At 42.3% G+C, this 22,514-nt stretch overlaps 3 protein-coding genes across 4 annotated transcripts; 1 reads left to right on the top strand and 2 right to left on the bottom strand.

Moving 5' to 3' along the window:
* Positions 1 to 674: 674 nt before the first annotated feature.
* On the bottom strand, positions 675 to 8,078 carry kctd9b (potassium channel tetramerization domain containing 9b). Of its 2 annotated transcripts, none has more exons than XM_076029779.1 (12): positions 7,797 to 8,078; positions 7,520 to 7,641; positions 5,865 to 5,908; positions 5,547 to 5,640; positions 5,001 to 5,056; positions 4,772 to 4,900; positions 4,637 to 4,704; positions 4,432 to 4,527; positions 3,244 to 3,393; positions 2,632 to 2,737; positions 2,378 to 2,511; positions 675 to 2,266 (listed from the first exon to the last, which is right to left on the bottom strand). In XM_076029779.1, the coding sequence occupies exons 1-12, from the start codon at positions 7,842 to 7,844 to the stop codon at positions 2,150 to 2,152; spliced, it is 1,164 nt and encodes a 387-aa protein (XP_075885894.1). In that variant the 5' UTR covers positions 7,845 to 8,078; the 3' UTR covers positions 675 to 2,149. The 2 variants fall into 2 exon arrangements, with proteins under 2 accessions (XP_075885894.1, XP_075885893.1); XM_076029778.1 differs by having other exon boundaries at positions 5,001 to 5,059; positions 7,797 to 8,076.
* A 232-nt stretch (positions 8,079 to 8,310) lies between these two features.
* Positions 8,311 to 13,579, bottom strand: marchf5l (membrane-associated ring finger (C3HC4) 5, like). Its single transcript, XM_076029781.1, has 7 exons — positions 13,434 to 13,579; positions 12,632 to 12,725; positions 12,109 to 12,311; positions 11,736 to 11,866; positions 11,485 to 11,656; positions 10,034 to 10,200; positions 8,311 to 9,853 (listed from the first exon to the last, which is right to left on the bottom strand). Exons 2-7 carry the CDS (start codon positions 12,658 to 12,660, stop codon positions 9,689 to 9,691), a joined length of 867 nt encoding a protein of 288 aa, XP_075885896.1. The 5' UTR covers positions 12,661 to 12,725; positions 13,434 to 13,579; the 3' UTR covers positions 8,311 to 9,688.
* A 967-nt stretch (positions 13,580 to 14,546) lies between these two features.
* Positions 14,547 to 21,998, top strand: actr1b (actin related protein 1B). The gene is made up of 11 exons (XM_076029780.1): positions 14,547 to 14,739; positions 16,330 to 16,394; positions 16,558 to 16,633; positions 17,188 to 17,313; positions 17,414 to 17,538; positions 17,619 to 17,835; positions 18,641 to 18,733; positions 18,820 to 18,994; positions 19,086 to 19,147; positions 19,736 to 19,776; positions 19,878 to 21,998. The coding sequence occupies exons 1-11, from the start codon at positions 14,692 to 14,694 to the stop codon at positions 19,978 to 19,980; spliced, it is 1,131 nt and encodes a 376-aa protein (XP_075885895.1). The 5' UTR covers positions 14,547 to 14,691; the 3' UTR covers positions 19,981 to 21,998.
* The last annotated feature ends 516 nt before the right edge of the window (positions 21,999 to 22,514 follow it).

Below are 22,514 nucleotides of genomic sequence, written 5' to 3'. Positions count from 1 at the left end.
CCACTCTGTTCTAAACGGATCTATTCTTCTTCTTCTTTTTGTTTTGTGTTTGTAAATTTCTGCGTTGGTGGTGTTATTGGGCTTTCGCTGCCCTCTAGAGGTTTGTTTGGGCGTGAGCTCCACGTTGCGGTTTCAGAATAGGCGGTGTTAAAAGTCTTTTTTTTTCTTTCCCCCCTGAATGTTCTATTTAAATTATTACGACTGATTGAATTCCACTCCAAGTTCTACTCATCTGAATCCACAAACTCTATCAACTTAATTATACTATTTATCGAATTGTATAACTTTGGGATGAAAGGAAAAGGAGTGATATATATATATATATATATATATATATATACTTAATATGCTCGAGTTATATGTCATTGGCAATTAGAGTGTTATGAGCATTCCCGCTGCCCAGTCTTTAACCAGAGACAGTTGTATGTCGACCATGACAAACTTAACTTGTCTCCAATTATCCAAATATGAGGTTGAAAAATACTGGAAAATATGGTGTCACACTTACTATAAATATCTGATAGAGATGCAGATCATGCGGCTTGGAAATAAAACAATAAAAGACGAAGTACTTGGGAATAACTAGGAGTGCTAGGAATGCTTGGACTCCCAGCTGAGCTCTGCCTTTGACGTTGGGCTAGTGTTTTACCAGAGCATCTGCCACGGCAGAGAAGTAGTTCCAGAAAATCATTTATTAAACATCATAAATGAACTCCATCTCAGCAGGACAGACGTCTTGAGCACCTCTGTGGTCTCACACCAATTTGTGTTGACAACAGTGACTTTGAACAGAAGTTAATACAGACAATACAGTAGACCATCATTCAGTAGGATAACGCACATATTAAAAATACAGTTTGCCTGAAGGGACGGTGACACCGTGTACACCATGTAAAGAGCAGTAGTCTGACAAGGCAACACTTCCAAGAGAAAAGAAGACATTCTGGTTCGGAGCACTTACTGCATGTTAAAATGTGCACACGACGACTACTGTACAAGGCATCTCATTTGGAATGTTCGTTACAAAAAGCAGGTGGAGCTGAAAACGATGTCGGCACCTGTCAGAGGTATTATAATGGAGGTGTAAAGTGGCCCTTAATGTGTCAGAGCCAATACCTGCGGTCACGGATGTGTCATCCTCTGAAAAAAATTAAAGCAATTTTCTTTTTTTTTTTTTCAGTTGCTCACCCGGTAAAAAAAGGGGAAAAAAACAAAAAAAAAAAACGAGTTCACTGAGATCACGTCCAGAAAAATGAACAAAACATCAAGAGCACACCAGTGTTTACAACGACTGCGCTAACAAAGCATTACTCATCAACACTTTGACTCTGTGACGATGGAAAAAAGCAAAGCAGTCCCTGAAGCCAGGTTGGCTGCTTACTCTGCCAATTACAACATCACATCAACGCAGTTAATTCAACTCCGAACGGAACTCTTAATCTTGAACAAAACATGCGGCGGGGCGCAGGCAGCTCTGGAATGCAAAAAAACTAAATGCATTTTTCATTTCACGCTGCGTTTGTTCTGCTTCGTGGTGGACGTTGTTGAAACCGTACAGGTGGAGAGGAAAAAAGCTCGAAGGCATTCGGCACGTTAAAAAGAGGTTGTCTGGACACGAACCCGACGACATTCACGAGCTGAATGGATGAAGCGGCACTACACGTTTGGCATCAACTCTGTTCACTCGGACAGAAAAGCACGCGAGCTGCTCCTGTTGCACAGAAACGCACAAAAGCAAGTGTTGGCGCAGGGAACGACAGCAATCATGAGAATAATTCTCGGTGAGCAAATAATGAAGTTTGTGATGATGATAAATTACACATTTCCATGGGACTGTATTTAAGCAGGGATTGGCCGAACAACACGTCCAGTAGTAGGTCACATTCATATATGGTGCACAAGATTCTCTTAAAGTACAATCAGGATTTTGCTAAATTTATGATGTCGAAAAAAAAAATAAATTTCACCAGCGAGGTATTAAATCAATCTAATTCACATTCTGGTACATCTCTTTTGCTCAACAGTAACACCAGGGGTCAGTAGCGGTTAGCAGTTAGCGGACAGGATGTTAGCGCCTGGTGGGGCGCTAATATCAGTTGATCATCATACACTCTAGGGTGAGTGGGCGTTGCCAGTAGGGAAGTGTGTTTCACCGCACGCTCTGGGACATGTGCAGGGGGGTCAACATCTCTTCAAAGATGGCGCCTTTCACGTTGGAGCCTCTCAGGTTCGCCTCCTGGAGGTCACAGCCGGACAGGTCGCAGTTCTAGGTGGGTGAGGTCGGGGAAGAAGAAGAAATAATAATAAAAAAAAAAAAAGCAGCAGGGATTGAGAGGCATCTGCAGAAAACGACGGCGGTCCGGCGAAGCGCTCTCACCTCGAGGTCGGTGCCGGCCAGCGTGGCTCCTCTCAGGTTGCAGTTCTTCAGTTTGGCGTTTTTTAGCGTGGCCACCCTCAGGTTGATCCCCGTCATCTGGCTTCCCTCCATGTCCACGCCCTTGAGGTTGGCCCCTGCGGCCAGAGACACGCCCCGCGTGAGCGCAGCCAAAGCTTCACCCAAATTTTTGAAAAAAACAAAACAAAACAAAACAAAACAAAAAAAACTAAACAAGGGGAATTTCTATTCCTCACCCTCCAGATTGGCTTTGACCCCGGCGGGGTCCTCAAAGTTGCAGCCCCTCAGCGACGCTCCCTCGGCGTTGGTGCACAGCATCTTCACACCCTGCAGGTTGGCAGCCTGCGACGGACAGTGTTGGCGAGTAATCTATTACTTAGTAATCCACTACTGTGATTAAACTGATTTTATTTAGTAACACAGTAATGGTACGGGATTACTGTGGCAAAACTGGCAATTATATCATAATTAATTTATCAAGTAACGATTCCATTACTTTTCCGAAAATATTTTGCAAGCTAAAAATGTCTCGTTATCCACAAAATATCTGAAATTTAGGAAAACAACCGGAAACAATGATGTCGCAGATTGATGACGCAGCCGCGCATGCACCAGAACAAGCATGGCGGCGGTAAAAGACAAAACAGCAAACAGCGGGATAGTGTTCGGGAGATTAGCTTGGGCGTTGCAGTAGGAACAGGTTTGAGAGCGGCGTGCCCTTTTCACGTGGTAATTATATCATTGGAAATTGAAACCCGTCTTTCTTTTTTGTTTGTTTTTCTTTTGGCACAAAAAAAGCAAGGGGGAAATGTGGTGTTAAATCTGTTAAGAAAAAAGAAAAGTCTCACGTCAAGGCACGCCATGGACAGGTCGGCTCTCTCCAGATTGGCGCCGCTCAGGTTGCAGTGGCTCAGGTTGGCTCCACTCAAGTTGGCCATCTTGAAGTTTATGTAGCGCAGATCCAGGCGGGAGAGGTCGGCACCATTGAAGTTAAGACCCTGGCGGGAGACAAATTTCCCACTGGATAACGCTTGATCAGTCGATTTGTTTTGCCGTTTCGCAGAATCCTTTTAACATTGCACTCATTAATGCAACAGGAATTTTAAAGAGATGCGTTCCATTTCTCTCAGTTTTAAGAGTGAGTTATTATTTTATTATTCATTCATTCATTTTCTTCAGTTCATCATCATTACCATATAAATTACAGAAAAATATTAATGCAAGAACAATACAAGAATACAACTGAAAGGAACTGAAAAGGTGCAGGCAGAAGCCATAGCTTACATGTTGCCTACACCCACTTTCCATTATTCAAAATGCCACACCAAAACAAAACATTATAAGGAAATAGATTTAAAAACAAAGCACTATATTTACACCATTAAGCATAAACCAAATACAACGCTGCAATCAATAATAATACCTGATGTAGATAAGGATGGATTATCTACATCATGGATTAAAAAGAAATACATAACATACATATACCAAATTACATATTCAGTCAAGGCATGCTATATTTATAGATCATTTTTTTTATCTATAACAACAATTTATATCTATCAATTACCTTGACTACGAATAACTTTTTGAATTTAGGGACATAAGTACTTGCACTTAACTCATCACAGAGACTATTCCACAACTTTACTCCCTTAACTGAGATACATCAGCTTTGACAATCTGTCCTGACCTTTACAGTTGTAAACATATTAGTTCCCCTGAGATTATAGTGGTTTACTCTGGGTAAGAACATTTCCTGAATGCAGTGAGGAAGTTGGTTGTTATGTGCTTTGAACATTACCAAGGTTGTTCTTAGCTCAACAATGTCAGAGAATTTTAAGGTATTTAGTTTAATAAATAAAATAAAAAAAAGAAGTGAGAAAAGTGAGTTTCCACCTTTAAAGACTGGGAAGGAATTTAAATGGTGTGAGAGTGAAAAGCCACCTGGTCGGGTTTTTTTTGTTTTTTTTCACACGTCCCTAAAGCACCTTCCATAAAGTTTGTTAGTTGAGCGAGCTGGAAATTCTGCGTACCTGACAGCGCAGCTCTGACTTGGTGGTTGTGGCCAACAGGTATCTAATAAACTCCTTGCGGGTCAGAGGGGAGTGATCATCAGGGGGCTGCGACGCCTGTTGAAAACATGCGGCCGTTACGGGGCTGGCAAGGAAATCGCATCACGCTCCGTCGCATGTGTGGTCTCACACTCGCACTCACACACGCACACGCACACGCACACACCTTTATGAGGGCCTCCAGCTGCTCGGCGAGTTGCTCGATGCCAAAGAAGCGAGCCTCCTCCAGCACACCTGCGGAGGTCCGACGGAGGATTAGCAAAACGCTGAAACCTGAGTTGCTAACAGTAACGTGCCGTACCCAGAGGGTTGATGCCGTCGTTGATGATGAGCTGCCCGTGTCTCAGGTAGTTCAGGATGGGCTCGAAGTAGTCGGGGCTGCGATCTATGAGATAGGCGCCGCGGGAGTCCTGCTTGTTGCCCCAAACATCTGAAATCGACAGGAAACGGCCGTCAGACACGCCGCTTAAAAACAAACAACCTGGAGTTCACTTTGGTTCTCGTTGAGGTGAGCTGTGAATTCACGTCACCTTTCTCTCTGAACATGTGAGCCAGCATGCTCTCTGGTTCCTTGCTGACCAGGGTGCTTCTGCAGGCCAGACACACACACACACACACACACACACACACACACACACACACACACACACACACACACATACATACATACATACATACACACACACACACACACACACACACACACACACACACACACACACACACACACACACACACACACACACACACACACACACACACACACACACACACACACACAGAGTCAACAAGAGATGTCAAGAGATGAACATGAGAAGTCGAACACGCCCAGAAAATGTCATAACGATCTGGCTTCGCTTCAGTTAATCTTCATCTACCTTAATCGCACTAGGTGGGCCTACAATGCTAGTCATCAGCTTTCCAAGTCCCACCAGGTGAGCCGCCCAGCCTCCAGTAAACCCCAGAATCCCTGCTTGACAGTCACAGCACAGACCCACTGCGGCCTCAATCGGCTCCGCTGACTCATCGCCACAACGTTGGAGACTAGACGTCACATGCGCGGCACTCGTGGCTACCTCGTGGTGGTGAAGCAACGCCCGCCGACATTCAGCGTCAGCCAGTCGGTGTGCATCTGTCCTGCCTCTGGGCCGCTGAACTCCTCCTGAGGATCTGAGCGCAGAGGTGAAGTCAGGCTGACTGATTGATGATGATGATGATGATGATACTTGCTTTATGATCAGTTTCTGTTCAATTCTAAAACTAGTATCAACATTTATTTGCTATAATTTTTCCCCTTAAAAACCACAACAAGGTACAGTAATGTCAGCTTTGAACAGTTATATACTGCTTTCTATATCTCCTGCTGCTACAGTTGTTATTCTACTATAACTCACCTTCAAGAGCCTCTTCATCGGAGATGTAAAGTACGTCGTCATCCCTGCGGGAAAATCCAAAGACTTTATAACCATGACTGTGTGGGCAGAGTAATTTTCTTAATACCAGTAGCGCACTTAAAGCCTATGGAGGAATAAAAGTGCCACAATGAAATAAATAAATACGTCATTAAAGAATTATTTAAATGCGTCATTGATTAATTAAAATTTGAATTAAATACAAAAATGTGTTATTAAATGTGCCATTAATTCATTAAAATACCAATTCATTTTAAGTACATATATATATATATATATATATATATATATATATATATATATATATATATATATTTATATATATATATATATATATATATACATATACATATATATATATATACATATACATATACATATATATATATATATACATATACATATACATATATATATATATACATATATATATACATATATATATATACATATATATATATACATATATATATACATATATATATATACATATATATATATACATATACATATATATATATATATATATATATACACACACATACATATATATATATATATATATATATATATATATATATATACATATATATATATATATATACACATACATACATACATATATATATATACATATATATATATATATATATATACACATACATACATACATATATATATACATATATATATACATATATACATATATATACATATATATATATATATATATATACACATACATACATACATATATATATACATATATATATACATATATACATATATATACATATATATATACATACATATACATATATACACATATACATATATATATATATATATATACATATATATATATACATATACACATATATATATATATATATATATATATATATATATATGTATACACATATACATATATATATACACATATACATATATGTATATATATATATATTTATATATACATATACACATATATATATATATATATATATATATATATATATATATATATATATATATATATGTATATATATTTCCATACATAATTATTTCACTATTTAATTAATTATTTCATGTCTCGCAGTGCTTCACAAATTTATTTTATCTGTCAAACTCGTGGGCGGATCTGAACACCTGACTGGTTACCCTGCACATCAAGTCAAGGTAAATCCATTCCAGATAATTGGTCGGAGAGTGCAGAAATGACTCCGACATTTTCAATGATCTAACCTGGGGGGCCCTGGCTCACGCTGATTTTCACAGGAGTTGGGTAGTGTCTCTGCCTGTGGCAAAGCACTGGCCCTGTTCCTGGCTCTGGCTCGTCTTTTTTTGTATCATTTAACCACTTATTACACACACTGAAGTTAGCAGGACAGTGTGTGGGACATGTCAAAATCACGTACATCCAAATGAAAAAATAAAATAAAAAAATAAATAAAAAATAAAGTTTAAAATGAAGGAAACACATTTTAAGAGACATATTATTGTACTGATTGATATGTGTGCAACTCTTTTGTCACTTATAATAAGACCTCAGAGTTTAATTATTCTGCTACATTTTCATGATGACTGAGTTATTCTGATGAGGACACCAAAGGCACTTTATAGTGATACTGACTCACCTGATCAACGAGATGTCGTCTATCAGGCCGCCGTTCCCGTTGTAGACACTAGAGGCTCTGATTCCCAGTTTTGAACTGGCCACCGACAGCAAATCCTCCAGAGAACCGTACACGGCCACCACCTGTATGATAACACCGGGTGCGCAAAACGATTGTGAGTGAAAGCGCCGCAGCTAATTCATCAGGCAGTGGCGAATGACAGCGGAACAAGCCAATGTTGTTACTACAGTGCATGACTACTCATCCGCATCTATTTCTTTGTCTTCTCGAAGCTCACCTTTCCATTCGTCGAGGTCCCGTTGACAAATAGCGTGACTCTTCTCATGGCAAAATTATATATCTATATATAATCGAAACCGCCGCCGAAGTGTGGTATACCAATTCAAATAGCGTCACATTCTTGGTAACAGTATTTCCTTTCTTTTCTTGCTCCAAACGAACAAGGAAGCAGAACAGCCAATCACCCTTTTAGACCCAAAAGCAGCAGCCAATCGCAAAGCCGACAGGGCGGGACATCCCTAAATATCACCGAAGACGAGGAAACAGTTTTTTTTTTGTTTGTTTGCTTGATTGGTTGATTGATTTTTGTCTTCTGCAAAAATTTCGGACACTTTGCACATGTGACATCTACAAAGAGAAAATTATCACAATCAACTGAACACCAATTAATACATTTATTAAAATAAAATGTAATCAACACTAACATTTTTGATATGAACCCCTAATTCAGTTTTAACTATTTTTTTTAAACGAAAAAAATGAATAAATAAATAAATGAAGCATACAATACATTTAGAAATCACTTCCTTTAATGCAGCTCCCCAAATGCAACAATAAATCTGAACATTTTAAATTGTGGCTTCCAAAGGAAAAAAAAAAGTTCTCTTTGCACGCACAATAATAGCAAGAATCTAAAAAAAAAAACAACAACCAACAACTTTGAAATGAAATAATTACTAAGAGGTACTGCATTGGATCAAGCCAAGAAAGAAGATTAAATAGCTGAGATTTACCCGTATCTTGAGGCCGATTCAAGAATTAATCAGGTCAGTCAATTCAAATCAAGCTCACAGTTCAACAAGTCAACCGATTGTGTTTGGAAGACACAAAACACCTGATTAGTGAAAAGCAAGCAAGTTAATTTCAACTACAAAATGAATAAGTAATGCATAAAACAATCAGTAGAAAAGCCGCAAGACAGAAATGAACATGCGGTGGATTAGTGAAACCGATGACCACGCATGATGAAGAGAAACACAATGACTGATAAATGAGTTAAATGCTGTAGGTTATTTGCAGGCCAATGGCTGCTTGCATGAGCCCAAAACCACCACCACCACGGCAACGATTGTAAAAACCTTCTCTGCCATCATGCTTCAAATAAGGCACATATGAGGAAGACCCAACAGTGAGGCATATGTGGAAATTCTATAAACTAACGAAAGCATTTTGTTTGTGTTTGATCCTAAGGTCACACTGGTTATCAGTGAATGACCCATTACCCAGTGTTCACCCGTTTACCTCGTCTTGCCTTCATCCTTGATGTGTTTCTCTGCCCCCAAATGAACAAGAACCGCCAACAGTGTTTGACAGACTGAACCTGCGGTACTGCAGCTGCGTTGAAGAACAATTGCATTTGAAATAGTGCAAAAGAAAAAAAAAAAACAAAACCCTGTGTGCATATTTATTTTCAGAACAGAACAGTACTACTAGAACAGTAGATTCCATTTTCATTGGTTTTTGAATATGTGCAAATTATTTGAATATGACAACACATCTCAATCAGTAGTCTTCATTCTTTAATGGCCAACTCTGAAGATTTGGACACGCTTTGCCTGACTCACCATAATAATCACACTTTTGCGAGTCCAACAAGTCCAAAAAGCTCAGCAAGATGGAACCTGTCACCTTTTTCTGACATCAAGGTTGAAAAATGAGCGGGAAATCTTAGGCTGAAACCTCTCGATCACCCCTTGCAGACAGGTCATTGTTAATTCCACTGCAGCCGATGATGCTTTTACTCTCAAACATACTTGCTTCACGTTTAATTGCGGCTTTCTGGTTTACAATAAAATGCTTTTTTCCTTTGTTGCGCCTCCAGTGGATCACGTCCCACAGCAGTCTTCTCCTCTCGTCTCATCCAAGAAAGAAAAAAAAAAAAAATGCATCCTACTCGTTCCCACTGTCCTCTGTGTCCTCCTCTCTGGCTTCGGCCTGCTCGCCTTCGCTTCTCTCCGGGTAGTTTAGGATGTGACGGTTGGCCTGAATGATGTACTGCTGCTGTTTGAAGTACACCTTGAGCACGCCCTTGATCAACACAAAGGCTATGCCACCCTGTGGGGGGAGGATACTGAGTGACTCGCTGATTCATCAAGATTTTAACACCAGACAGTAAAGTTGAAGTTTATACCGACCATCCCTTAATTATCCATCGCCTTGTAACTCATCACGCTTTGTGACATGCAGGAGGAGGCTTCAATAGTTTTACATTGAACAGATGAGGGGGAAACTCACAAGTACAGTGCGTTGCAGACTGGAGGACATCCGTCGAAACAGCAGCCGTCCCACCACGCTGGCGATAGTTGGGAATATGAGGGCGCCGCACAGAGTCCTGGACACAGAGAGGTGATCGCCAGCGCCAGGTCCATCTCCAGGGACACGGGGCAGGTAACGACTGCTGCCTGTTGTGAAATTTGAAGCCAGTTGCATTGTATGCGATTTCCTAGATTTCAATGTTAGGTTGATATAAAGTCAGTCTCCAACGCTCCAAACCAGTGCAAATAGTTTAAGAGAATAGTTTAAGAGGAGTCAGCACGGTTAAAGTCGGAACATCTCTTCCATTCCATTGAGAAAAAGTCTTTGCCTTTTATGTACATATACATATATATATATATTATATATATATATATATATATATATATATATATATATATATATATATATATATATATATATATATATATATATATATACATATATATATATATATATATTTATATATATATATATATATATATATACATATATATACATATATATATATATATATATATACATATATATATATTTATATATATATATATATATATATATATATATATATATATATATATACATATATATACATATATATATATATATATATATATACATATATATACATATATATATACATATATATACATATATGTATATATATATATGTATATAGATACACACACATATATATACATACATACATACATACATACATACAAACTAACAATAGATAGATGGCTATCTATCTATCTAACTATTGTTCATTCTTCCTTTTGTTCATTCGACTGCAATGTAGTTTGTCGTAATAGAATTGCCGTATGTGACGTTATTGGACGGGGTACGCCGACTATCTATCTATCTATCTATTCATCTAGATAGGTAGATCGATAGATATATACTTTATTCATCTCCCGTAGGGGAAATTCAGGTGTCCAGTAGCAAGAGAAACACACAACAACACACAGCCACCAGAAACACATTCATAAATAGATAATTAGAAGTTCTAAAAATAAAAAATAACAGATCTATCTATCTATTGTTAGTTTGTTATATCCATTATATATATGTATAAAATGACTATATCTATCTATCTATCTATCTATCTGTCTATCTGTCTATCTATTTATCTGACCGTGATGGAGGACACATTCTGCACCTACACCGTCAGCAGCAGCCACTGGCTTGTTGGTGATTAAGTTTTCAAGGGCAGCCATTGGAGGCTGTTTAGCGATTGGTGATTCTGCTAACCTCTTACAATTCAACTACACTCAAATGGCAAGTGCAAGGTTTCAGATGTGAAATCTCTGCCCTCAAGCTACTTTTCAAAGTCGTAGTCGACCACATTAGCAGGAGGATTCAGAGCAGGTAAGCCAAAACAAACAGCTGTATTTGTAGATCAAGGTGCAGGTGTGTGAGCGTTTTCCTACCTGGTGGGAGACTCGCTTTGTAGTAGAATCTCTGCCACAGACGCACTATGTAATCCTCCCAGCGGATCATCTTCCCCAGGACCAGCGCCACGGGGATGGTGGGCAGCCCCATGAGCAGGAAGAGCGGGTCCGCTCGCTCCATCACGTACAGACCCTTCTTGTGGCCGACCACCTGCCACGCATGACGGAGACACAGTTGACGCCCAGGCAAACGGCGACGATGAACGAATTCGGGCCGTCGGTTCACTGACCTGCATGACGGTCACGGCGCCGTAGGTGACGGCCGACCAGTAGATGGTGCCGACCACCACTCCGACCGCGGCGAAGGGACTGGCCCGCGAGAGGGATCCGTCCACATGCTGGAGGAAATACACCAGCGGACCTGCGGGAACGGCATAGCACAGTGTGTGTTCGTATTCATGTGCGCAAAAGAAGAACAAATGAAAAAAATTCATAGAAAAAAACTTTTACTGTTGAACACCAGCACCATGCCACAGAAGGTAAACAAATAATGAATTCAGCTAAAAAATAGCTTGATCTCCTCTTTATAAACAGATATTACCTCATATATACCCATATAAAATCCTACAATTTGTTGTTATTTGTTTATTATTAACTCCTTACCCATCTTTGGGAAGGTGATGTGGTACTCGGTGCCACACTGTGGACAGCTGACCGCTCCGCTGCTGTTCCCCTTCTGCTTTTCATCCAGCCAGCGCTGCAGACACGACTGGTGGATCCATTTGGTGCAGCCCTTGCATCTGCATGGACTCACCCACTCGGCGCTGTGGTCGTCCCGCTCGGTGGCGAAACACACCCAGCAGTGTCTGGAGAAGAAACAGAGCGTGTCCCGAGTTTATGACCATCGTCAATGCTTTGGCTTTAAAAGTCTTTGTTTGTTGGCCGAAGCATAAAAGCACTCACGGCTTTAAAAAAAAACAAAAAACTGGCCCAATCAGAAAAATACTAAATAATCTGTTTATTGGGTTATCTGTGATTAATAAGGGAGGCACGTCATGCTGCTTCGTCTTACACAAGAGTTATTTGTAAAATGTCGTGACCTGCATCATTTCGTTACCCACTGGTCTTAAATGCATCCCAACCAACCAGTATGTGTAGCTGCTGCTGGTGCTGCTGTGCAACCTACTTCTCGGGCTGCTCCTCGACGAGCGCCATGGTGCTGACCAGACTCCGCTCTCCCGGACGTTCTCACATAGCCATGGAGGTGCAGCAGCAAGGGGCTGAGAAGAGCACACTCGGTCAAAAACAATCTGACGAGACAAGAGAAACACACTTGGCTGCACAACGCGGGTCTATTTGAGGCGTTAAGTTGTGAAGGCTGGCTCTGCCGTTGGCTGCAGACAGGAGACCTTTGACGTTGAATAAACTGGTCATCATGGACAACCAGGACCACCCTCTCCACTACACACTGGACAGACAGCAACCTTGCTTATCCCTGCCTCTGCACTTAGTCTTATTTTGGACAGCCTTGGTTTAGCCACCACTTTAGAAGGTGACACCTGATACGTTACGATCACAAAACGCGTCGCCACACTTGGTCGTTCACGGAGTACAGGCCAATATTACGTCCCCGGGCCGTAAAATCTCAGACAGGACACCGGTGTTCGAAAAGTGACCGCGCGCCCGACACCTACCGTAAAAACGAAACCGATTCTTTGGGATACACTTGCTATCAACGGCGCCTCACTGAACTCCAACAAGTAATTTATAGCGAGTCAATTTCTCATCCCACAAAATGTCACAACTAAATGCTGCAGCTAACAAGTGGTGGCTCGTTGCCGTTCACCTGTGACCTAGAATGGATGATACTTTGGCACTAAGCTATCAAAACATTGACCAGTTGAACACAGTTGAACATGGGTGACTTCGTGGCTGATCAAAGCAACAAATACTTGTCTGATAGTAATATTTAAAAAACAAACACCTACCGGATGTTGAACACAAGTTTAATGTGGAACGTGAAACTATTTGACGCGTACTAATTCGGTTTCGCTCATATGTTAGTCACGACTTCTGAGTAGGACAAGAGACGGCAGGCTAGCAACTTTGTGATTGGTCGAATCCGCGGTTTTTTTTTTTTCTGTTCCTGCAACAGAGATCAGTAAAGACCCTCCCCCACTTATTTCTGATTGGGTTAGAGGGTCGGTATATAATTTTTTTTTTCATTCCCCAAACTTTATTGAAAGAAACAATTAATACATAATGTCAAACAACAACCTACACAACACTTGAACTTTGTTTGCCAGCACAGTAAACAAAACTGGTAGAAAAACAAAAAAACAAAAAAAACAATACATTAAATTGTAGAATTCGTTAACAGGAAATAAACTACCGACTTTAATCTCCATAGATATCGATTTCATTAAATGTCAGTGAGTAAAATTATTTAATCTTGTTACTTCAAATTTAGAAGAACGGTTAGGGATTCATATATTTAATTAAATTCGACCGACAAATGAGGACATGGGTTTGCAGTAGGGGTGACAAGGCCAATCCATGGGCCAATCAGAAGCAAGTTGAGGCCAATCTCAGTTGCAGAAAAATCGACACCTGCGACAACTCTAGCTGCATTTATGGACTGCAGAAAATGACAACTTTAGTGGGGGAAAAAATGATATCAATTCAAAAATAAAAAATTCTCACATGGTAGATAAATGATAGTACTACAATTTCCCCTGGCCCGTGGAATGACATACCCTGCTTATATTTATTATCAATAAAATAATTATCATGTTTTTGTTTTGTTTTGTTTTTTGTTTTTTACATTACACACATTTATTCAAACGACTGATTGGGTTACTATTTTCTTCAACGACCACAGTAAATCAAGTGGGGGCAAAACTGGGTTTAATCATTAGCAATGTTTCAGGAAAGATGCCGCTTCCGTTCATTGACAGGGTACCAAACGCGTGGCTATTCAATTGAACACAATGATTGGTGCGCTGTCCCGTACATCAAAGTGTTCCCTAATACGATTGGCTTATTTTCATGTCGGTCAAACCCAAGCGACAGTAATGTTGTTGTTGTAGGGAGTTGGCCAACCCTCCACAGCAGCAGAGAGGAGCGGCGGCGTCGAGACGGCAGAGTGCACAGTGACAGGGCGTTATTTTTACATGATTAAAACAATAAACCGGGAGGAATACGTGCACGGATCAATAGAGACATATCTTAAATACCCAATCCGTCATGGAATCCTATGACATTTTAGCTAACCAGCCAGTGGTGATTGATAATGTAAGTATGATGATGTCATTCATCCACACCCTAACTGAGGCCGCTGTCTGTGAGAGTGTGCTAACTGTTAGCTTCGCTGCTATGTGGCATAACGCATTGTCTTGTGTCAACCGCGCTCACTCACATGTACTGATGACAAATGCACTTTTAAGGTGTTACCCTAAGTGGTTGCAAACGACTGGGTCGGAGCCATTGATGTGTTGCGTCCGTTGTAGCTTCTAACATGACGCTAGCTTGCTAAAACTCCCGGCTAGCTTCCCTAACAAACGGAACCGGCTAGCCGTAACCCTGTCAGATCTCCCGTGCTGGCGCTCCGGACAGCACTGGATGAATCACAATTAACCAGCACGGCTACAGTCATTTTAGTATCGCATTGAACTATTGATTAAAATGCACTATCAGTCCCGTAAAATTCGTCCACCAACGGCAGGAAGCCTGGAGCACCGGTGCGCTAACCTCGCAGTAGCAGTGAATTAGTAAGCTGCATGTTGCTGATGTTGCAAATACCAAATGATGATCAGAGTTGATCAGGCACCGTTCAATGCAACCGCTGTATTTCTCTATTAACGTGTATTATGACAGCGCTGAGCACAGCTGTGCAATTTGGACACCGCCTCATGACGCTAAACGTCTCAAAATGTGTTAACAGGAGCAAAATATGAGCTGTAGGTTTTTTTTGTTTTGTTTTGTTATGTAATTAACACTATGACGCCTGATTTGATGTTCATCGATGTTTATTGACACGCACGGAGAAGGCGTTTTGCGTTTGCAAAGCTAGCATTGATCAGTGTTTACAACGTGGCGGTCCTAGCCCGGATAGAGGGAACGCTAACGCACGGCTGAATTGCAAGCGATGAACCCTGTTACAGTCAGAACTTCAGGAGGTGATGTGAATAACAGCGAGAGTCAAGCTGTTGCTTTGACGTATTCGTTTAGCTGAAACTTCTGCCAGCTCGGCTTTATTTCTGGGTCATACAGACAGAAGGAGTAATTAGATTGATGGAATTGATTACAGAGTGCGCAAGCAGCCAGCAATTAAAAAGCATCTTAACTTTAAAAAAAAAAAAAAAGAAAAAAAAAGAAATCTTAAACTTGAACATCTGTTGTTCCTGGTGTTAATAGTGATGCATATTGATCCCTCATAAAGTCTCAAGTGAAAATTGATAACAGAAAAAGCCATAAGACCTCTGCAGTCTAAAAGTCCCCCACCCCCAATATTACTGTAAATGAGTAAAAACTAAATAAAAAAAATAAACATTGAGCAGAAACTTCAATGCATCTCGCATTTTATATCAGCTTTTCTTCCCCACATGACTTGACAGTGGAGACAAAGTATCTGTTGAGAGGGAAGTGATGCGGGACACAGTGTTTCTGCTCGCTGCCAGGCGGCTGACTGCTGGTGGCTCCGGGCTGTGTCTCATGACCTGCCTCTCCTTCTCAAACAAACACGCACACACGCACACGCACACACACACACATAATATATATATATATATATAATAAAAAAAAAAAACAGCTGCAGCAGCCTCAACAAAAGGTCAGTCATGATGTGTGGCAACATGTTTGAACGTTTTCTCTCTTGTCTTTCAGGGTTCGGGGGTTATCAAGGCTGGTTTTGCAGGCGACCAGATCCCCAAATACTGCTTCCCCAACTAGTGAGTGCTCGAATGGAATCCCGCCGCCGTCACATGGGTGACGGTTTTTGTGTCTTCTGATGCCCATTTTTAGTTCAACCGGGGGTGGCGTGGCGGTTATATTTAGACAATCGAGTTGTGGCTTTGTGTTTTGTGACTGTCTGCCCCTGTGTGCTTTGCACAGTGTTGGACGTCCCAAGCATGTGCGCGTGATGGCAGGAGCTCTGGAGGGAGACCTCTTCATCGGACCCAAGGCGGAGGTGGCAAACACACACACACACGCACACACACACACACACACACACACACACACACTTCCTCTGTTTGTGTAGAGAGGAAACATTAGACAGCAAACAGTGCTTTTTTTTTTTTTTTTTTTTTTTTACTTGAAGCAGCAGAAGTCTCTTGTTTTTTTATGTATAGATCTTTATTTATTTTTCCTTTATTTATCTTATTTTTATTTCATGGAGCAGCCTCGCACATTTAATCATCTAAAAAGTATCTGGACAACAGAATAGTTAGCCCTCTGTTTACAGCATCCCGTTTAAGCTTCATGCTAAAACCGATGCAGTGTTGGACCTTCCAGAGCAGAAAATCTGTCAATCAATAAGTTTTCACCGTCTGCCCCTGAGCTTGTAGGAGCCAGTCGAGTTGTCATGTGACTTTTCATTCTCACTGTGGTTCTTTTTGCCAGAAATTAACACCGATATGAAACTAGTGGTCCGTTTCCCTTTTTGCTTTTTAATGCCACACAGTTTTCCTTTGCTCAGACCAGGGCGTTTTGTTGTTTTGTTGGCCTTTTCTAATGAACCAGGAGCACCGGGGCCTGCTGTCGGTGCGGTACCCGATGGAGCACGGCATCGTGAAGGACTGGAACGACATGGAGAGGATCTGGCAATACGTTTACTCCAAAGAGCAGCTGCAGACCTTCTCCGAGGAGGTGAGTCCGCCCCCCCGCCCCCCCACCCTAATACCTCGGGCTCGGGAATCTCCGGCGAGAGTTGCAAGCGAGTGACTCTGTCCCCTCCCTCCGACCGCAGCATCCTGTGCTGCTCACCGAAGCTCCCCTCAACCCCAGCAAGAACAGGGAGAAGGCGGCCGAGGTTTTCTTCGAGACCTTCAACGTTCCCGCCCTCTTCATCTCCATGCAGGCTGTCCTCAGTTTGTAAGTACAGATTTAAAAAAAAAAGAAAAAACCCTCTTGAACGGATCTTGGAGCTAAACGCCCCAGCCTGCCCCCTGCAGGTACGCCACGGGCCGCACCACCGGCGTCGTGCTCGACTCGGGCGACGGCGTGACCCACGTGGTGCCCATCTACGAGGGCTTCGCCATTCCGCACTCCATCATGCGCGTGGACATCGCCGGGCGGGACGTCTCGCGGTACCTCCGCCTGCTGCTGCGCAAGGAGGGCTACAACTTCAACACCTCGGCCGAGTTCGAGGTGGTCCGCACCGTCAAAGAGGTGAGCCGGCCCCGACCGTGGACGCATTGTCAGAACCCGATGCTGGACTGGCAGTATGGAGGTGTGTCGATTCTTCTCCGGTGGCCACTCCAAGTACTGCAGCCAAAACCCCATCTGGCCCAAAAAGCATTTTTCCTATAAACCGCAATACAAAAACTATGACCTGAAACGCAGTTCATAGCAAAGACGTCACGGCGGCGCTCTCGCTGCTGTCTTGGTTCGTTCTGATTGGCTGATGCGTCCTGATGTATCCGCAGGCCTGGTGTGAAGTGCGCATGCTCTATGGCAGGGGTGGGCAAACCTTTCGACTGTTGGGCCACAATGAGTTGTAAAATTTGACAGTGGGGCAGGAGCAAATGGATGGAGTGCTTTGGTGACCCGCCCTCATTGGAGAAAAAAAATCTACCATGGGACGTGTAGAAACTATGCACTTTAATTTCAATAGAAAATGAACAAAAGTGTCAAAATCTGTGTCTTTGAAGCCTCACGGTGTTTAGCTCTTTATTGAAATGACTCTTAAAACACTGAAAAAATGGCTGAAATTCTGCTATTTTATTACTTGCTTCCTCTTAATATAATTTCTTCAAGTTCGTCCAGCCGGATTAAAGAGCTTAACGGGCCGCGTATGGCCTCTGGGCCATAGTTTGCCCACGCCTGCTCAATGGGAATCATAATGTGGAAGCCAAAAAGAGAAAGAGTAACCACATTGAAATGAATCGCCACCGAATGGGAAAAACGGCATCTGTCTTCTGCTCGGCTCCGTTCACTTTAACACCCAACTGAGCGCCTCCCTCCTCCCCCGCAGAGAGCCTGCTATCTGTCCCTCAACCCGCAAAAGGACGAGACCCTGGAGACGGAGAAGGCCCAGTACGTCCTCCCCGACGGCAGCACTTTAAATGTGAGTCCCGCGGCGACACTTCGTACGGACTTTCTGCAGCTCGGCCGCTCAAATTCACCGCACGCCGTCCGCCTCGTCTCCCCCAGATCGGGCCGGCCAGGTTCAGAGCGCCGGAGCTGCTCTTCAGACCCGACCTGATCGGAGACGAGAGCTCGGGCATCCACGAGGTGCTGGCGTACGCCATCCAGAAGTCCGACATGGACCTCAGACGCACGCTCTTCTCCACCATCGTGCTGTGCGGAGGGTCGACGCTGATCAAAGGTTTGGAGCCGATTGGCCGCGAGCCCTACGTCCTGGACTTGGACTTCACGATCACCCGCTGACTGCGTTTCTTTCTTGTCTCGCGTCCCAGGCTTTGGAGAACGACTACTAACCGAAGTCAAGAAGCTGGCGCCCAAAGACGTGAAGATCAAGGTGAGTCCAGGTTCAAAACAGCAGAGCACTGATATCTGGCCTCCCGTTCAAACTCTTGATTAATGATTATATAATGCAAGTTGTGAATTCAAAAAGTGGATTTGGTTTGAGACAGAAATACAGCGTCTGCGAGCCTCTGCGGGTTCAGTTATTGATTTTTTATTTTTTTTTCTCAACCAAAATGTGATCATGATCTCCAGAACAGCAGTCCTGCTGGAACTGAGGCTGTCCCTGAAAACAAGTCAGCCACGAAGTAACCTCAGGTGGCGGAATGAACTTGAGGCTTGCAGCGTTTTTGTTAACCTGGGAAAGCTGTCAGTGTCCATTTGTGACATCACAAAGGGCTGATTTACGGAACAGGAACATAACTTTTAAAGGAAAAATTGGACTTTCTGTCATTTTTAAACACATTATTCTTAAAATTCATTGCAAACAATATTTTTTTTGCCTTTACACATTACACAAATGTAAAATTTGACCAAAGATGCTGTGGGAAGATTTTACAATCTTACGATTTCCATGTAAAACGTATTTTCATGACCCGAGTGTGTGTGTCTGTTTCTTCGTTTGGTTTTTTTCCCTTCCTAGATTTCCGCTCCCCAAGAAAGGCTCTACTCCACATGGATTGGGTAAGAACGCAGCTCCGCCCTCGATTGGAGAACATCCGAGTCACGCCACCAGTAACAAAAAAAATCAAATAAATAAATACATTTTCTGGTCGTCTCCGCAGCGGCTCCATCTTGGCATCGTTGGACACCTTCAAGAAGATGTGGGTGTCGAAGCGGGAGTACGAGGAGGACAGAGCACGTGCCATCCACAGGAAGACCTTCTAAGACGCTCCCCGGACCCCGCCCACCTCGCCCGCTCCCCCCTGCCTCTCCCCCGCGAGAACTGCCCCTGTCATACTGTCGGGAGATTTCCCGCGCCTGCGTCACGTCTGGGTCCCTCTGCGTCGTCGTCCTCCTCCTCCTCACATGCACTTCCTGCTTCGCTCCACCCCCTCTTACCTTCCTCCCCTCCTCCCCGCCGCCCCCCCCGCCCCTCCGTCCTCCTCCTCCTTGTCCTGCTGCTGTGCGGTGGCCCCGCCCCACCAGCCTCCAAACACACACACACACACACACACACACACACACACACGAAGAGGGCCTTCAGGGTGTCTGACGAGAGGGGCAGCAGTTGAGCACCGTGGACTCGACCTGCAGGCCGTGCTACTTTGATTTAGTCCACATTGAAGTATTGTCATTGCTCTCTTGCCTGCAACATGGTGTAGAATATAACATGTCAAATAAATCTGAATGTTTTTTTTTTTTTTTTTTTTTGCTACTGTTAAAAGTTTCCATTCCAGACCGAAGATTTAGATTTTTATTTGATGTGGTTATTTTTTTTTTTCTTTTGTAGATTTATTATATTTTTTTCTTCTGTTTCTGACACAGAACAGAGCATTCAAACGCTAAAAAATAAATGGTAAAACAGTGCGACTCGCATCAGTCAGCAGGTTCAAAGGCAAACCACTGTGTCGTGTATCTCGCCCAAACTGCACGGTTTAAAAAAAACAAAACAAAAAAAAAAAGAAACAGCCGGGAGCGAAGCTAATTTATCATACAGCCGATGGAACTGAAGTCAGCTCTTTTTAAAATATTTCTGTTTATTGTCAAGCAATTAAATGTTTCTACATGAACGTCACATGTTTGTGTCGACTAGGAAAGACCTTCTGTCAGCCTCTTGTGTCAGCTGATGGGATTAAATCCAAGAGAAAAAAATGCCTTGTTTTTTTTCCCCCCCTTTCCTTTTTACTGTTGCGTTCCGGGTCTACAGGAGCTTTAACGCAAATGTTCATCGCGTCGAAACGCAGAATTCCGTCTCAAGGCGGAGTGAGAGTCCAAAAGCTTTCACAATTACATTTAACCTTACAGACAATATTTTACATTTGTAGCAACATTCAGATGGAGCAGCGTTAAAAAAGATGGAAAAGCCTTTATGTGTTGTCTTAAAAAATGTTTTCCCTCGTTAGATTTAAGAGTATTTCCAGGCTGTCGCAGCCTTGCCTTGCATGTCGTGGACTCCTCTTGGATCAGAAGAGTGTTTACATAGTGTTTTCAGTGCTGGAACAACCAGCACTGAAAAAAACTTACTAAAACAATTCAACTAAAAAAAAAAGATGCAAAAAAACGAACAAAACCAAACTGATTCGACACTAATGCAACAGTTTAACAGTTCTTGGGGTCCAGTTGCTTTGTTTCTCCCAAGCGAGCGCTGTCCAAGTCAAAGGAGCAGCAAAGTTTGATCTGCTTTGTTTGACTCAGCAGTTTAAAAGCCTTATGATGCAGCGTTGGTGACCAGAGGAAGACTCAGATGTTGTGAGTGCTTCCTTTCCTATGTTCCGTTCATTCACTCAGTTTTTGGCTTCTCACTCTGCTTGTTACATACCTGTTAGTCAAACATTAGATCAGACTGTGGTGGAACCCCGGAAATGTAGAAACCAACACGCAAACAACTTTGGATCCGTATCCATGTCTGCTAGTGAAGGGTTGACGACCATGCCAGATCCAACATTACTAAACAAACTTCTCTGCTTTTCTCTCTTCCCCTTATACTCTTTTTTTGTGGGGGGTTCTTAAGACAAAATGTAGATGTTAAATACAACCGTAACAGCCGAGGTGGTTAAACGTCATCAGCCTTGTGTACAGTGGAATGCTTTTCAAAAAAAAAAAAAAAAAAGGAAAGGAAAAGATATCACCACATAAAAATACCTGGGATAACATACTAAAAATGTAAAATACTGTTTATTCAAGTGTTGGCTTTTACTTTTTCGTAAGTTCAATATTATAAATAAATAAGTTAATGGCTGCTGCTCAACTGTCCTGTCATTCATCTGTAGGCTAGCCGTGTAGCCGTGAGGTTTTCCTGCAACGGTAGTTTCAAACTCGTGGAGACATTCACTGAACGTGAAAATGTTCCATTTTTATTTTGGACCCTGACCGGAAATGGACAAATCATTACATATTAACATAATTAATTGACTGAATAAATGGATGTCCTGCATACAAACTTCCAGCTACAAGATTACTTTGTTATTCTCGTCTGTGGTTACAGTGTTTTCATATTGACAGAGACAGAGTGACATTCATTTACTTGGCTGAAATGATCGATTACATAACATAATAGAGCAAGAGATAACGATAGAGATCGACGTCTCCACATCTCGCTGCGTCGCCTGAAAGGTTTTCTGTTCACAACTGGGACAAACTCGCACGTAGTCGTGCGGTGTATCCGTTTCCGCCACTAGATGGCAGGCAATATCTTTTTTTCATGAAGCGACTGAAAACGAAGAAAAGTCAGTTGGGGTGGGGGTGGGGGGGGGGGGGAA

Source organism: Nelusetta ayraudi, unplaced genomic scaffold, assembly GCF_046127955.1.
Source record: "Nelusetta ayraudi isolate G7.1 ecotype Tasmania unplaced genomic scaffold, CSIRO-AGI_Nayr_v1 ptg000026l, whole genome shotgun sequence".
Lineage (NCBI taxonomy): Eukaryota > Metazoa > Chordata > Actinopteri > Tetraodontiformes > Monacanthidae > Nelusetta > Nelusetta ayraudi.
This window is presented reverse-complemented; position numbering and strand designations above follow the sequence as displayed.